The sequence below is a fragment of the Lactuca virosa genome, chromosome 3, assembly GCF_052849685.1.
Source record: "Lactuca virosa cultivar CGN04683 chromosome 3, Lactuca_virosa_CGN04683_v6, whole genome shotgun sequence".
Taxonomy (NCBI): Eukaryota; Viridiplantae; Streptophyta; class Magnoliopsida; order Asterales; family Asteraceae; genus Lactuca; species Lactuca virosa.
Genome location: NC_136428.1, coordinates 87,948,417 through 87,966,830, shown reverse-complemented (window position 1 = coordinate 87,966,830; position 18,414 = coordinate 87,948,417). Strand labels below are relative to the sequence as shown.

The 18,414-nt window shown below is 35.6% G+C and overlaps 1 protein-coding gene across 1 annotated transcript; it reads left to right on the top strand.

The window, feature by feature from the left end:
* The first annotated feature begins 17,057 nt into the window (after positions 1-17,057).
* LOC145162464 (uncharacterized) lies at positions 17,058-18,171 on the top strand. Its single transcript, XM_079081606.1, has 3 exons — positions 17,058-17,292; positions 17,382-17,511; positions 17,601-18,171. Exons 1-3 carry the CDS (start codon positions 17,160-17,162, stop codon positions 18,112-18,114), a joined length of 777 nt encoding a protein of 258 aa, XP_078937732.1. The 5' UTR covers positions 17,058-17,159; the 3' UTR covers positions 18,115-18,171.
* Positions 18,172-18,414: the final 243 nt, after the last annotated feature.

The following is an 18,414-nucleotide window of genomic DNA, read 5'->3' as shown; positions in this document are numbered from 1 at the left end:
GATTGTATGTTGTAGTGATTTGTTAGATCTGTATCCTAGTACGTATGATGATGTTATGCTTAGTGATCTGTTAGATCTGGATGAGTGTCTGTATATGCTAGCTAGACTTTGATATGGTATATGTTGATATGTGATAGTATGTGGGTTGAGGCGGTCCTGCTTTGTGCTGAAGGCCAAGAGACCCAGGGCGTCCCAGATAGATTGCATGCCAGAGGGGTGTACCACTCAGGCCGAAGGCTCGGAGAACGTTCCAGATAGGCTGAAGGCCCGGTGAGGTGTACTAGTCATGCTGAAGGTTCTGTGAGTGTACCAGATAGACTGTAGGCTGATGTGGGGTTCCATTCAGACTAAAGGCTCTGTGTACATGTTGTTTTCTGTTGCTATTATTATGTGTTGTGTTGGTACTTTGGGGGAACTCACTAAGCGTTGGCTTACTGTTTTGGGTTATGTTTTAGGTACTTCAAAGGATCGTGGGAAAGAGAAGGTGTAACCATACACACCCTCATGTTTTGGACTTATGATTTCGGGGAAATCTGATATACAACATGTTTTGAAAACTATTTTGTAAACAATTTGTGATTTTGGGTTGTTTTTTAAAAATTTAAATTTTCATAATTTTTATGGATGTTACAAGTTAGTATCAGAGCCTTGTGTTGAGTGAATTGGAGGAACACTCGTGTGAATCCAATCTCAAACTAAGGAAAAAGATTTTAAAAATTATTTTCAAAGTATTTTTCAAATAATCAAGGAGGATGTGGTGTGTACGATCAGCTGGAGCCAATAAGTAGACCCCAAATTACCACATTGTTATTTGATATTGTGATATGTTAGAACAACATGCTAGTGATAGGCTAGGGATCTTCAGGAATTGCATGATAGAATTTCCTGATTACATGATGCCTGATAGCCTAGGATCCTTCTTTAAACTGTGTCTAGTTGTTCATCAGTGTCAAGGTCAAGCTGATTAGCTTCAGCTTCAGCAGGAAGTGAATGACATCAATGAGTATCATCAGCATATCATCTGATCACTATGCCATCAACGTATAACCATCAACGTCTGGAGACACTGATCAGTCTTTGGTAGATGGTGTCTTTACTCTTTTGGTGTTGATAGAGTCTTCAGGCTCTTTCAATAATCAGGGGATGTTCTTCAGTCTTCGACATATGAATTTCCATAAACATATCTTCATACTTACTAAACAAGCTCTGACAGATCAGCTTATCTAAGTTATACTATTTACACTTACTTAGACAAGACTAGCTATCTATAGTGAGCATATAAACTATAACTATTAAAAATATATTTTGCATCATCAAATCTATACAAATGAGTGACCCAACAATATCCCCCTATTTGATGATGTCAAAACTAAACTAATAAAGAATGAAATAATGAATGAATAACTATATCTGAAGTAGAATGTTGATGTCTGCTCCCCCTTAGATTTTGATCACTCTCATATAAACAACATTTGAGTTTTGCCCCCCCTAAGAATAATAACCTTCTTCTTTCAAGAGTGTCTGCTATACAAAGCATGATTTAGTAACAATGTAGCAGAAGTAAGCTTTTCTCCCCCTTTTTGACAACATCAATTGGTACTGCCTTTTTTTTAAGAAGATAGGAAATAATCTGAAATAAAAATAAAAAAAAACATGAAAAAAAGTTAGAGATTAAGATAGGTGTATCATCACACTATTGTGTTGTTGCAATAGTACATCATTTAAACAGAATTACGAAGTCTCGTCAGCGTATTGTTTTAACGCTGAATCATTAACTTCTTATATTATAAGAATAAGGGCGAGAGTGGATAGGTACGTGTAATATATCACGGTACACGATACATGATATACCCATTGGAACAGAGTTTTCAAGTTCATATCAGTGTTTGGTATTTGACACTGAATCATAAAACTTTTAAGAAGAATGATAAGGGCAAGAATAGGTTGGTGCGTATGATAGCCTACGGAACATAGACTAACCATCGGCACAAGATTTCGAACTTTTATCAGTGTGTGGTATGTCACAGTGAGCCATCAAGTTCTATATTAAAAGACTTGTGGGATGAGTAGTTAAAATATTGGAGTATATCCACCGTCAATTCATAATGGTACCATGTCATACCTCAGTCTAGGAGGTCAAGGACATGAATAACCCTTTTTCATTTAAGGACCAGACAAGTATCTCTTACGATGATGACTATGCAATCAAAGTAAACCACTGGGTTATGCTTGATGTTTCTGCAGAACATGAGACTTGATGCATACAACAAGCATGCTTCCAGGGACAGAGTCAGGTAAAAGATGATTAATCAAGAAAAATAAACACCCACGCCTTGTAATAATTTTTTGATGTGGACCAGGCAATCTCACTTTGAATTTTTAGACTATGCTAGACAATCAGCGTGAGTGAGTGACTCAATGTCATCTCAGCAGATGGTCTCGCTGATGAGATACTTAGAGAGATTTAGACACATACAACAACATGCTTCTAGGGAAACTTTCTAGTGAAAAGTTACATACTTGGCTCAAGCATGCCACCATCAAGTCCCGAAATGTACAATGATATCATCACAAGAGACCAAATCAGATGAAGCATAGGTCTCAACTTCAAAAACCATTTCTACCTTCTTGTTAATTTGAGCCCATTTGCCTTTGTCAACCTTGATTGCTCCCCCTAAGCTTGTAGTTTATCAACAACTTCAGTTTCAGCTCATAAAACATGACATCCTAGAACACATTGTTTACTATCAAATAGTTCTAACATGGTGCAATGAAATTGCAAATCTTGAACCAAATGTGTATTGACACATTAGGTAGATCGTCACCAACAGCCATTAAAACCTATCAATTTTAAGCAAAAAGAACCATCATGTGATCTAGCATCCATGTTATCACTTGTTCACATGCAAATCAGTGCCTGAAACTAGAGAACTTGAACACACAAAAACATGTGACAATTACAAACTTTAGGGGGTAAATGACTTCTGATGTTTCTAGATAATTTGAACACCATACACGACATAAAATTTGTCCCCCAGAACTGCTGATTTGACTCCATGTCATTCTTCGCTTCATTGTTGCAACCATTCTCCCCCTTATATTTCTATCAAGCAGATAGAAACTATACACATGAAACACCTTGCTTGGAACACCTACACGTACTTGTTTTTGGATTTTTAGATTTTAAAGTGTAACTAGGAAAAGAATAAGAATAAAAGATAAAAGTGAAATAAACCAAAAGGAAATAAATTTAACACCTAGAAATGCAAATAAACAATTTAACCTAAAAAGAAAAGTTAATCAGCTAAAACTAAACAAAATCAAAAATTAACTAATAATAAAAAAATGATTTATTATATATTTTTTGTATTATTTTTTTATGAAAAGAAAACAAATTGAAATATTTGATTTTTTTTTTTAAAACTTTAAGAAAAATAATTTACAAGAACGAGTCATTCATCTCTTGTGTTGAATCTAACAGCAAGGTCTATTCTTCAACTAAGTGATATTGCTTGGTCACAAATGAAAAATTCTTATAAGGCAAGGATATTATCCCCTCTCTTAGCTAATCTTTTTCTCATGTCCTTGACCTCCTAGACTAAGGTATGACATGGCACCATTACGAATTGATAGTGAATATTTGATTCTAGACTTCAACTAAGTTTATGATTCAAGGATTAAACCACTTCTTGCTAATGGGTTATAACTGTCAATGATTCATGTTGATTCACCTCAGCGTGATTGAGACATCCTACTTCTTTTCGATAAATCTTCTTTATAGAACTTGATGATTCATTGTGCAATACCACACACTGATAAAAGTTTGAAAGTCTGTGTTGATGGTTAGACTATGTACCGTAGTCTATCACACGCACCAACCCATTCTTGCCCTTATCATTCTTTTTAAAAGTTTTATGATGCGGCGTCAAATATAAGACACTGATGAGAACTTGAAAACTTTGTGTCGATGGGTATATCATGTACAGTGATATATTATACGCACCTACCCACTCTTGTCCTTTATTCTTCGAATAAAAGAAGTTAATGATTCGAGATTTAAAATCATACGCTGACGAGACTTCGCAATTCTATGTAAATTATCTACTATTGCAACAACACAATAGTGTGATACACCTATCTTATCCTCTAACTTTATTTAAAGTTTTCTTTTTATTTCAGGTTACTTTTTGTCTCTTAAAAAAATAAAAGATACAGTACCTATTGATGCTATTAAACAGGGGGAGAAATGTCTAGTTCTGCTACACTGTTACTTGATCATTCCTTGAATACCAGACACTCTTGAAGGAAGAAGGTTATAAATCTAAGGGGGAGCTAAATCTAAGGGGGGTCAGACATCAACATATTACTTCAGTTGTATTTATCTTTTAGTTCATTCTTTATTAGTTTGGTTTTGACATCATCAAATCTATACAACTGGGTGACCTAACAAGTAGCTAGTCTTAAAGGGCTACGATTTTAAGGGCTATTAAGGGATAATTGCTAATTTTTGGCTAAAAATAGAAAAGTAATTAGGAGATTAGGCTAGTTTTGTAATTATACCTGATTTTTATATAATTCTCATGAAAATGTATCAATATACACTTTTAATTTTCTAAAATTTAATTTAAATTTCATATCTTATTATCAGCACTTTCCATAAAATATTACTACCTTCGTCCCATATTTATTATCCACTTTTGATTTTTGAAGTCTTTATTCTTCAACTTTGACCTTAAGTATTTTTGTTTTTTATATATTTTGTTTTTGATATATTACTTGATGAAACTTATAACAATGAAAGAAAAGCTTAACACGAAATCAACAATACTCAGCGGGAGTTTAGGTAGCCAATCTCAAGTGAATCTGTAGGAATTCGCATCCTCGTTCGCATCCAGTAATCTTCTGAGGTTTGCATCCTTGTTCATATCCAATAACACTCCAGGATTCACATTCGCATCTAAAAACAAGAGGTTGTGACTCATTGCAGGCGTTCACATCCACTTGCAACTAGTCGCAACTACCACTCGGTTTGGAAGTTGAAGACTTGCCTTTCATACTCGTATCATCATCTCCTCCTTTGAAAGAATTGTCCTCAATTCAGAAAGGACTTCATAAAGTTGTTCTTCCATACGAGCCTTCCATACGAATCTTCCAATTTGGCCTCTTCATTTAATTCCTTCAATAAATTCCTCTTCCCTATCGGTGTCGTCGATAGGGCCAGAATCTCCATCCTCCTCTTCCTCAATTTCTTCTTCAAACATCTCACCTTCTTCTTCGGTATCATAGACAGGTTCCATATCATAAAGAGAATCGACATCACTCTCGTAGTCATCCATCACGTCCCAAAAGAGTGGGTAAGATTCAGACAAACTCAAGATGTATACATCAAATCCTATGAATTTAGGTCTCTCGCTCATTGAAGACATCTAAACTGATTTCTAAATAGAAAACCTTAACGCGAAATCAACAATACTCAGAAGGAAATCGAACTAAGCTCTGATAGAAAATTTGCTGAATTACCACAGCAAACCTAGACTGCGAATGAAACCAACAAAACCCGACAGGATGTTTTGGGCTTTGATACCAATTATGATGTGTGTATGGGGGTGATTTGTTTTTTTTTAAGATTGCAGCAGAAACAAGAAAAAAGATAGAACAATGAGAAAATAAGAAAAAAGATAGATTTGATAGATAATCTACACCTATAAACTGAATATCGGGTGAAAACAAGTTAAGATCTATCAACTTGAATTCTATCAAAATCTAGAAAGCCTCCTTCAAATGATATTTGATAACAAGCCAAGACCTATTGACTTGAAATCGAGCCATGAAAGAGAAATGTGTCCCAAACAATGACAACAATCAGAATTATACGCAATAATCGAGAAAGGATGAACAAAAGTTCTTTAAAATTTCAACTTAAATTTTAACTATTACAAATGATCTACCAAGGGCTATTTATAGCCTTACAAGCTAATACAAAAAGGAAACTACCTACTAAAGAATTAAAAAGAATGCAACAAAATAAAATAAAATTGTTTCCAAAAATAAAGTAAAATCTAGAATCTTTCGTTGCAAGTTATCTAGCAGACCATTCACACCATAGATCAAAACAAGTAACTTTTGCATCTGAGGATCGCAACCAATCTTAAGTGAATTTACTGGCCTATAAGAATTGCAACTGATCACCCGAGGATTTGATGTCTTTCGAGAATCCTAATCGCAACTGAACTCGTTCTGAGATTGGCAATCGCAACCAACCACATTCTATTGTGTTCGGTATGACTAGTTGTGATCCTCAGAGTCAATGCAAATAACTTCGGAATGAGTATTAACTAATTTGACAAATTACCCTTACAACTATTTATGCATAAGTATATAATAAATGATATCCCATTAGCAAAAATATATAACTAATTTGACTAATTATCCTAATATCATAGGGTAAATTATACGAATGATCCTTGTGGTTTGGGATCATCTACATGTTTGGTTCCTAACTTTATTTTTTTCATTCAGAAAGTCCCCACTATATGTTTCTATTGCATATTTTGGTCCTATCAGCCTTAAAATGACTATTTTATCCTCACCATTTTTATTTTAATTTATTTATCAATTTTTTATGAATTTTAAAAAATAAATTAAGAGATGAATATGAACCCTATTCATCTCTTAATTTATTTTTAAAATTAATAAAAATACAAATGATAAATAAATTAAAATAAAATTTGTGAGGATAAAATACTCATTTTAAGATTAATAGGGTTCACATCCCCCACGCCACCTGCCTATTCCCATCTGCCCACCTTATATCTTTATCTCTCTCTCTAGATTAAATGTGAACCACCACCCACCGACACCGGAGACTGCCGGAGACCGCCGTTGAATGCTTTATAACCATTGGAGTGTCGACGATATTGAATGATGACGACGAGAAGGTCTCCACCCGCTACCGTCAGGCCCATAAAGTTGAACAGCCACCATCTGGAACGACGACGATGACGATGTCTCTGATCCCTTGCCGTCGGGAACCACAACAACATGAAGGACTGCTAATGTCGGGAACCAAGACAATGTGAAAGAGTGGTGCGCCAATGAACGCCTTTGGAACGTCCCATTTTCACAACCAAAAATATTCATTTGTATTTAAGTAAATTCTCCAAATTATAAAACCAATACTGAGAAATCGTTTATTCCAAATACATTTATTATATTTTCAGAGTAATATTTAAAACACGGAGTCTTCATTGCTGCTGATGAATGTGTAAAGTCACACCTTCGCCTTCCCGAGATAACTGATGATATCTGAAACAATAAAGAATTGGGTTAGCATGAAGCTTAGTGAGTTTCCCCCAAAATACCCCATACGATAAACATACAAGCATGCATCGAGTCCACTCAGCCATCGGGCTGGAATACCTAGGGTTTGATGGCCTACCACCTCAACCCAACTGCTCTACCAGATCCTCCGTGCCTTCGGCTTACAGTCGGTCCGCACCGGGTATCTTGGCCTACAACACAAAGCAGTACCGCCTCAACCCACCACTACCATATGTCGACATATAAACAAACAATGATCAAGTAGGCACAAAATACAGACAAACATCAATCATATAGCTCACTTTCACCTACTAGTCCTCTCATAACACCAAAATCCCACTACCAGCTTGTTGGGTTATGAGCATTCTAACACTCCTAAGTGTACATGCAACCCTAAATACCTTGGATCTATGTTTTCTCTATTATACATACAATTATGAACATCCAAGGTATTATCCTAATCTAGCATACAAAATAATAAATATAACAAGATAGAATACATACCTCTTTGATGTAGAATGTCTTCATGAAGCTTGAGTGCCTAGTGCCCCAAGTGTGACACCTCAAATGGTTCACACAACACCAAATACACTTGGAATAACTTGAACACTCCTTGAAATCGTCTAGCCCTCACACTCACACATTAGTGCCCGATTTCTTGAGCCATGAGATTCTTTTATATGGTGGCTATTAGGGTTACACCATGTAACTCATAACTTTACCCATTCCTTATGCTCCATGGATTTTAACCTCCATGGAGTATCCATGGGTCACCCCATGGACTTAGTCCAACATAAGGAATCTTGGATCACAAGCCCACATATATAAGAATGAATGATTTACACAATCAACCCATATATTTAATTAGTCTCCTTTTGATCACTTAATTAATTCCAAATTAATTCTTGATCAATACTAATTAAATAACCTTATTAATATATTAGAACTTATAATATATTAACCAACCTTAAGTGTTATTTCTCTCATTATAGTCTATCCAAATGCATGATGCCATGCAACCCAAATGGACCATGTCGGGTCGGGTCAAGTCTTACCAATTATAGTTATGGACTTAGACATTAATCCAACAGTCTCCCACTTGGATAAGTCTAAAACTATTATTGTGTATGACTTCAGGAACCGATCAGCAATCGTAGCTCTCAAAAGCTTCTGTCGAACTCTGACCTTGTCGATGAACTCTGACCTTTGTCAATGACTTGTCCATTAGATAAGGGATCATATATTCCTCCATTCTAGATATCATATGGACTGAGACATGGATTATCATTCATTCTCTCTGTCCATTTGTTGTTTCCCGATTTCCGATTCATGATGACTGACTGATTGAACAAATCAAATCAGTCCTGGCTTGGCCAAGCACTCACATGTATCATCTTTAAATCATCGAGGGGCCCACAGATATCGCTTTTATCCCGAAGGTAAAAGGAATGGATAAACTTCGACTCATATGGCTTGTTCTACTACTTGTTGAATCATACACAAAGGCACGTTTTATAACATCGAGTTACCAATGCGTTTTCGTGCAATCAATGTATAACCAACTCATAGTAACAACTCATATCTCTAGGTTTTAAGAATATAAGATATTATAGTCTCATGATCACTCGTGATAAAATCCATGAAGTGATTCAAATGAGCATGGGTTGAATCCAATACTCAGAACTTATGAGCACTCATGAGTGTTGTAGCACCACTTTGTCCACCAACTTGGACCTCTACAAACCAACCCATGACAGCCTTGATTCATATCTACTTCCAATATATGACCGACTGTGGATGGTTTGAATAACTTAATCATTCAGGAAGAGCGACTTAGTTATTCTGGAAGTCAAAACATGCAAAGTGAAACACAAGAATAAATGAATCAAATATGGTATCAAACCCTATGAATATAAATAAACACTTTTATTTATCACCATACTGATTACTCATTATTCATTGTTTCGGTTTTATCAACTTTATACTTGAATTTAAAACAATAGTTGTCCCATGCTCCAAGCATGTACACTATGTTTTCTAAACACTAGTCATGCCATATACCAAGTATGCATACTATGTTTGTCTATGATCTTTACTTTGTAAAATAGATCAATTGAACATCACTCCAATGATCCTCTTTTCGCAATCCCAAATCCTTACTGCAAATGCAAGAATTCCAAATTCATGCCATTTACTGAAATCTGTTAGATTCTAAACTTATATACATTGATCCTCTTAATGATTATGCACGAAGTCAGAGAGACTTGACAACAATCATTACAGAGCATTCCAAAGGAGATCAGCTCCTTGGAAACATCCTTCTTTCATTAAGTTTCCTAATCTTACACAGATTGAATAATTTCTAACTTTGAAACATTTCCATATTCCATTTTGACTATCACTTCTGAACAAGAGTTGCCTCCTTACAGATTATGTCAATATGGTCCTTCCAGAATTAACATTATACTTCTAGCTGTCCTTGAGCAACCAATCTTTGGTAAACCTTAGATTGTCCTCTACAATTGCTTAATCATTTTAGTCATATCCAATTCTAGACCTTTTCCCTTCATAATGCCCCAGGCATTTGGAAAATTTTAGAAAGGATGAATATAGCACATGTAATCGATCCTATATCCGAAGCATATGAGACACGATTCATGATGTCTCACATAAAGACTAAACCAGTCTTTTGCTATAATATTTCCATTTCAATTTTCCAAGTTCTCAAAATTCAGATTATGAAAAGGGATGTCGTAATCATAATCGAATTTTAGAACGCAAATAATGGACCCATATATAGAATTTCCTTATGTTGAGCCATTCCAACATGAAATTCATATATATATCCTTGATTAAATACGATTAAAATCTCAATCTAAGCTTTTAGAATTGAAATGAAGTATAATTTCCTCTCCCTTAATTATAGCAAAACAACTTTTTCAACCCCTGCAACCTCACGAATTGAAACTTTTGTTTTCTATAATTAACATTGCTAACTTGCAACCTTTGTTATAATTATCATGCTCCCACTAACATGATGATTATTAGCATAACACTTATGCTCCCACTAGCTTTGACATGTACTTAGAAATCAGCTGAAAAGTTCAGATTTCTGATACTAGATTGTTTTGATAAAACTTTATCAAAATCATACACCTCTCTTAGATAGCTCACATGTGTGTCTAAACAATTTTAGAACTATGAAAAGGGATGCCGTAATCATAGTCTCAATTGTTTAGACCTTTGTCACTTCTCACAAGTCCATGTTAGTGTGCCGGTAAACCACACATGCTCCACTAACGACTTTGAGAATGCAAATATCACAATTACTATCTAGCTAAAATCTACTTAGTGAAAGTGTTTCCTCACCATCATTTTCATGAATCCGAGAGAAACCTTATGACACTTAGATTTAATAGTGTATGTGTTCTTATCCATGTGAATTTGTCAAAACCATAATCACAAGACAAGGTTAGTGACAAATCCAAACTCATATTGATTAAACTTGTGCAATCTTAAATTCTTGCCATTTGGAAGCTCAGGTGCCTGCCATTGCTTCCAAGTAGTTGTGCAACCAATTGAGAACTCTCAGACCTCCTATGCAAAGCCAACTTGAATAGGCACAAAAATTTCAACACGATAGGTTATAAACCTCAACTCGTGTGCTAGTGAAGGACTTTAGGTTTTATTCTTGATTAAGTCTTGAAACTTTCAAGAGCTTTAAGACTCCCACTGTCCTCTTGACATATAAGACTCCCTTGTCAAATATTCAAGAGATAGTGCGGATTCTTTATCAAGACTAACACTTTACACAATTGGCCTAAGTTGGTCTCTGTTTTATCCAAAACATCACAACTTACCAATTTCAAATGTACAAGAGTAGATAACCTTTTACTCTTACATTTGACTAGTGTTAACAAACCCTATTTAAGATATGTCACTCAAGTTACAATCTTGGAGTATGACTCTAAGAATTGTTTTGGAACGAAGTATGACTCATCTTTTTGATTTAACCATTTCAACAATTCATGACTCCTCTTCTTGACTTTAGAGGACCAATTGTGATATGGTATCTTAATCATTAAGATGATCATAAACATAATACTAAAGTACTCTCCCATCTTTTCAGATTTGAGAAACTTTTATCTTTTTGCCATACTTTGATTCTTCTTATTCGTTCTGTCTCACATTGAAACTTCTCCAATGCTACAGACTTATACTTAAACTTATAAGTATCACCATATTTACTGAACTTAAGTAAATCATGACGAATAGTCTTCTTGATCTTTTGTGGTGGACTTGACCAGTGCACAAGAATGTATACTCGATCCCTTAGTCCTTTCCTTATTCACATAAGGAATTAGTCTTAATTTTCCAAGCTGAAAGTTCTCATTCATCATACTATACAACTTGCATGATTCCAAGTTTCGGTCCAATTGAACCTTGGGTGATGAGAATCTTTCCTTATTTGGTAATATTAGACACTACCACAACCGAAAGAATCAAATCCATTTTTCCAATATTGCTATCAATGGAATCTTATAAGCAACAACTTTTCACAAATGCCATTGTAAGGATACTTAAAATAAATAAAATCAAAACCTTTTTCTTTTATTTTAAAACTTTGCGGAAAAACTTATCCTTACAATCCATATGAAAACCTTGTTGTTATCTATTCATAAGCAATATAAATATCATAACTCTTAAGTAATAGCCCAAAATTCTGATCACCGAACCATGCGATTGAAATCCATCTTCGCGATCAGAATCAGCATGTACTTAATAGAGTTAGACAATGGACTTTACCTGAAGTAGAGCCAAACTTATTGACTTTAACATCCTTAGGTAGATTTGGCAGCTTCGTAACCAATACCCCTTCCTTTGGCAATAGTTACCTATGGACCCTTGATAATGGGACTATCTCAGACTTCGCCTCTCTCTTTACCATTGGGTCAACCGAGTTGACTATGGCCGATCCCTTTCCATTGGGAAGAGAGAGGTTTACTGGATATCCAATGTCATCATTGTCAATGTCCATAGCGTTTTAGGAAGTTGATCTTAGCAAATAGATAAGATCATTAAGGGTCTTGTCTTAGTCTGTTTCATAGGATTCCCAAAATAACTCACTATGTGACTTAGAAAGTAGTTGAGCCACCAACTTTCTCAAGACTTTGACACCCAACTCTCCCAGCTTGTCAATATGTGACTACATCTCCAAGATGTGATCACACCTAGACCTTGCCTTGCCAATAGGGCTTGAGTGACCTTAAACTTTTTAGGAACTTGTGGGTTAGGGAGAATAATTGGAGGAGGTGAAAGAAGTATGATATCCATGGGACATCATCTTCATTTAGGAAAGCTTGTTTCAAGGGATTTGGGAAGATCATAAATGTCTAGACCAGACATCCTTTTGGGAGATATTCAAGATAGTTGATTTAAAGTCCTTAATATGACACCCAATATGAAATATTAAGGCTAGGACCCAACAAACTATTTTATAACTTAGAAGAGGGATGTCGTAATCCAAGCTATAAAATATTTGAAGGTAAGTGAATGACGATTCACCAATTTCCACCATGAAAAACAAAATAATTTATTAGGTTTTAATTGGATTTGAAAGTCCTAGATCTTTGAGATTCATTGAATTGTTCAAAGGCATGTTTCAATCTCGAGTGTGCCCTTCAGGTTTTGTGACTGGGATGCCGAGGATCACAAAACAAGGTGTCAATAACCATGCAAATATACTTGGTACCCTTAACATTTACCCCTTAATCAGTGTGCCGGTTAACCACACACGCTCCACCGATACTATGATAAATATTAAGTTATCCTTTGCCTACCTTGTTAAGTCCATGTTAGTGTGTCGGTTAACCACACACGCTCCAGTAACGACTTAAGCAAAGTGCAAAGTGTAATTTCATGGGTTAGCACCAAATTCACATTTTCCTAATTAAGGTTACACTTTTTTTTAATTTAATGAATAGACTCTTGAACCTCCATAACTTGAGGACAAGTTATGGAGTCATAAAAACCATTTAATTAGAACTAGACTCTTCATTTTGTAACCTTTGCCAACTTTTATGAGTTTTATGATTCTTAAATGTGACTTTTCATATAACTTGAGGACAAGTTACAAAAACACACTTTGGAATCAACTCTTAGATTAAAATGGATTGAAAACAACTATTTCACACAACTTTTCTATTAATCTAAGAACCTCATAAGAACAAGATAATTCAAATCATCAATCTTCAAGAAATTAGCATGAACATACAAACTAATACAAATCTTGAAATTATGACAATTATCTTAGAAATTGGATTAGCATGAACATTACCACATCAAAAACAAGTTTATAAGTCCAAAAACATCTTAGGGTAATGTTCCTAGTCCAATTCCAGCCAAAACAATCGAATATATGCATCCAACTCGATTTTTCAGCTACTTTTGCAAGTATAACAAGAAAACAAGCCTAGGCTCTGATACCACTGTTGGGTTATGAGAATTCTAACACTCCTAAGTGTACATGCAACCCTAAATACCTTGGATTTATGTTTTCTCTATTATACATACAATTATGAACATCCAAGGTATTATCCTAATCTAGCATACAAAATAATAAATATAACAAGATAGAATACATACCTCTTTGATGTAGAATGTCTTCATGAAGCTTGAGTGCCTAGTGCCCCAAGTGTGACACCTCAAATGGTTCACACAACACCAAATACACTTGGAATAACTTGAGAGAAACTTGAACACTCCTTGAAATCGTCTAGCCCTCACACTCACACATTAGTGCCCGATTTCTTGAGCCATGGGATTCTTTTATATGGTGGCTATTAGGGTTACACCATGTAACTCATAACTTTACCCATTCCTTATGCTCCATGGATTTTAACCTCCATGGAGTATCCATGGGTCACCCCATGGACTTAGTCCAACATAAGGAATCTTGGATCACAAGCCCACATATATAAGAATGAATGATTTACACAATCAACCCATATATTTAATTAGTTTCCTTTTGATCACTTAATTAATTCCAAATTAATTCTTGATCAATACTAATTAAATAACCTTATTAATATATTAGAACTTATAATATATTAACCAACCTTAAGTGTTATTTCTCTCATTATAGTCTATCCAAATGCATGATGCCATGCAACCCAAATAGACCATGTCGGGTCGGGTCAAGTCTTACCAATTATAGTTATGGACTTAGACATTAACCCAACATAGCTAACCTCCATGAAATGCATAACTATAAGTAGCCAGAGGTGAGATAGCCATATAAACAGATGATTCTACTCTAGAGCCACAACCAAACAAGGAAAATGCAAGAAAGCCTAGATCAATAGTTCTCAGGCTATCCTACATGACTATAGACAGTCCCTAGGGCACTCCACTAGATGATAACCAGTAAGTATAGATATCATGCAGATCCAACAGTTCACTATAGCATAGCAACATCCTACATACCAAAATACCGATCTAGTAGATCACTACAACATAGCAACATCCTATATACCAGGATACCGATCAAACAGATCAATACAACATAACAACCTCCTAAGTATCAACAATCCAAGGAATGCATTACCGTATATATTCAGAGGTGAGATAGCCACCATGACAGGTGGTCCTACTCTAGAACCACAACCAAACAAGGAACAGGTCAGAGATCCTAGACCAAGTGTCCTCAGTCTATCCTAAATGACTATATACAGTCCTTAAGGCATCCTTTTACTGACAGATAACCACAATTAGTGGGTCGGCATTGTTACCTTCGACCAACGGTACAATGAGGTGAAACTCGCCTGATTCAAAGAACTCTAAACATTGTGATATGACCCCTTTTCAGCACTGCTTGCTCCTGCGAATCCACTAACACCAGAACCATATAGAATTCCAGTCAATAGGCTAAAATCCTCAAGTTTGACCCAATGTCAAGCTTGGTCAAAAAGTCAACGATCAACGGTCAACGAAAGTTAACGGTCAACAGACCCTCACGATTTGACCATCTGTGGCTCACGTCGTGAGCCACTACAGGACAGAATAAATGAGTCTCACCACCCTCATGACGTGACATGTATCTCCTCACATCATGAGATCAATCTGGAAGCCATTTTGATCCAAAAACGTCTTAATCCATTAAGACAATAATCAATCTTTTCTGAAAGGCTTCCTAACACTCCAATGGTCATAAAAATCGATGCTTTAAGGTCTTGTATGTGCAATACAAGACATGGGCTCAAACTAGGTCATTCATGGAGAAAAAGAAGATAAATTCTCATGCATGAACTCCAACATCATTCAAACTTCAGATCTATGATATGTAAGGATCTAGGGACCTTAAGGACCCATAAAGTTGCCAACTTTCTGGAGTCCCAACACTCTAACTCTTAAGATATTGGATAAATATTCTTAGATCTAGCAATAAGGAAACATAAATCTTGGGTCTTGATTACTCACATTGGTGTAGAAGGGTAGCTAAAGGTTGAAAATGAAGCTTCCAAGCTGTAACTATGCTTCCATGGTGATCTCTTCCACTTCAAACCTCCAAAACTCCACAAAAAGCTCAAGAAACACAAGGAGAGGCTAGGGTTAGGGTTTTACTGAGTTTATGGGGTTTAAATACGATGGAAACCCTAAAAGATCGTGGGCTTGGGCTGCAGCATACCTCAATTTGTGAGCTCTTAATGCTCACGTCATGAGCTCAGTTAAATCAGAATCTTCATTAAATCCCTTCTCACGTCGTGACCCTTCAATGGTCACGTCGTGAACCTTGGTTTTTTTTTTCCAAAAACCATGTCTTGACTCCTTGAAACCCTAAATCGACCCGATCCGGAAAACTGGGTGTTACAACCTTCTTTCCATCTACTGGTTCTTGAAACTCCTTCCGACGAATCAGATCTATCTCGACAAACTGAACTCGTTCTTGTGTCCCATCCCCCACCTCTCCTTCTTTCAAATCTCCTTTCATACCCATGTGTCCTATACTCTCGTTTCTTTAGGTATCGTGGTTTGGGTTTCAGATTTACAAGTGGTTGGTGGTGTGAGGAGAAGAAGATGTTTCTCACATATTTCTGAAGATTGTAAATGTTGCAGGTTTTGTGCCTATGTGTATGTGTGTTTATATAAGTGATTGATTTCCTGAATGGATTTTTGGAGGTCAGTTATGGTGGTGGCCAGAGCTTGGTGGTGATGATGGTCGGATGTGGTTTCCCGGTCAGTGAACACAAGCAAGGAAAGAGGGGTCAGGATGGTTTGGGCTTTTTGTATTGAAATGGACCTATTTATTTACTTAATTAATACATTTATAATGCGTTTCATTAATAGTTTTCAATTAACTAATAATATAAAAAGGATAAAAAAAATACAAATCACTCGATTTATATTGATTAGAGACCAAATTAATAAAAAACCAAATTGAAAGGAGCATCCGAAAATAAAAAAATAAAATTAAGGAGACCCTAAACCATAGCTACCAATTGTGTAATTTACGCTTATTCTTTTTATCAACTCGACAAGAAGTGTTGATACATTCATTTAATATTATCAGTACTTCGAAAACAACGCTAATATAAAATGATATATGTTTAATCAGATCAGCAAGAGCGTACTTTTTAGTCTTCCCTTGAACGTTTGAAGGGAAGAAAAAAGTAAGAAGTTTTTATGGTCTTTTTAAATTAATTATTTACTTCCATACACGTTTTGGTAATTAATTTGTAGGTATATATATAAGACTATTTGGATCCAGTAGTCTTCATTAGCCAGTAGCCACTGAAAAGGTCTGAAGAGAACTGAAAGATCGAAGACAAGAAGTCAAGAACATGGTGAGGGCTCCATGTTTTGATAAAAACGGAATCAAAAAAGGTGCATGGAGCAAAGAGGAAGACAACAAACTAAGAGCTTACATACAGATATACGGCCATTCTAACTGGCGAGAACTTCCCAAGTTAGCTGGTTAGACCCACTTCCGAAAAACTTGAAAATTTTTTAAATGATTAATTCTCCTGTCTTACTTTATATTGTTCTTTGCTTTTCTTGTTTAGGTTTGTCTAGATGTGGGAAAAGTTGTAGGCTGCGATGGATGAATTATCTACGCCCAAACATGAAACGTGGTAATTTTACAAAAGAAGAAGAAGATGTCATTGTTGGTTTACATAAGAAGCTTGGAAACAAGTAAGTTCAAACAATTTCTATACCTAGATTATGTTTATTTGATACTGGAATTGTTGTTGATTAATAAAATTTGGTTGTTATATCTACAGATGGTCAACGATGGCCACCCAGTTACCTGGAAGAAGCGACAATGAAATAAAAAACCATTGGCACACTCATCTGAAAAACCAGGTCCGAAAAGATCAAACTGTGTTAAAGAACAAACAAGTTGAAACCCTTGAACCTGTTAACGCTAACCCTAGAGGATGTCAGCAGGTGAAAAAACCCAACTTAAAAACCCCACAGGAAGTTGAAATTTTATTGGCAGTCTTAACATCTGAATTACCATCATCTTCTTCAACAAGTGAATCGTCACAATGTTCGTTGAGTGTATCAGATTATGAATTTCCTTGTGACGACGCTACACGACAGTTTTCTGAGCCGGCCGGAAATTTACGGTTTGATCAGCTATTTTTACCGGACAACAATGGTGTCGTATTATCAAGTGAGACCATGTTCTCACCTTTCGGCTTGACCGACGACAATCTCATCTCTAAGACTTCTTTCCCGGATCACATCATGGATGATGTGCATTTATGGTCAACGATAGATTTATATTTGTAATCAAAGTCCGTACATTAATTAGTCGAGCATTGTCAACCATAGATTTATTTGTAATCATATCATTTTTAAACTCTATAATGTAAACTAGGCTCATGTTAAAGGGAATAATCACCTGTACAAACCAATTTGATGTCCGGGTACAAAAATGGACAAAGTCTTTAAAATCCAAGAAATTGTTGTAAATCAAACTAATAGACACGCAAGGAAACCAACAAATAATATTGAGAATTATATGTCGATTAGTTGCGAATAATAGATCCGATTATTGTTATTATATTTACCAAGTTCGTCCAAAACCAG

Coding starts and splice junctions, on each gene's coding strand:
- LOC145162464 (XM_079081606.1), top strand. CDS start 17,160: ATGGTGAGGGCTCCATGTTTTGATAAAAACGGAATCAAAAAAGGTGCA. Junction 17,293..17,381: donor AGAACTTCCCAAGTTAGCTG/GTTAGACCCACT, acceptor TTTCTTGTTTAG/GTTTGTCTAGATGTGGGAAA. Junction 17,512..17,600: donor CATAAGAAGCTTGGAAACAA/GTAAGTTCAAAC, acceptor TTATATCTACAG/ATGGTCAACGATGGCCACCC.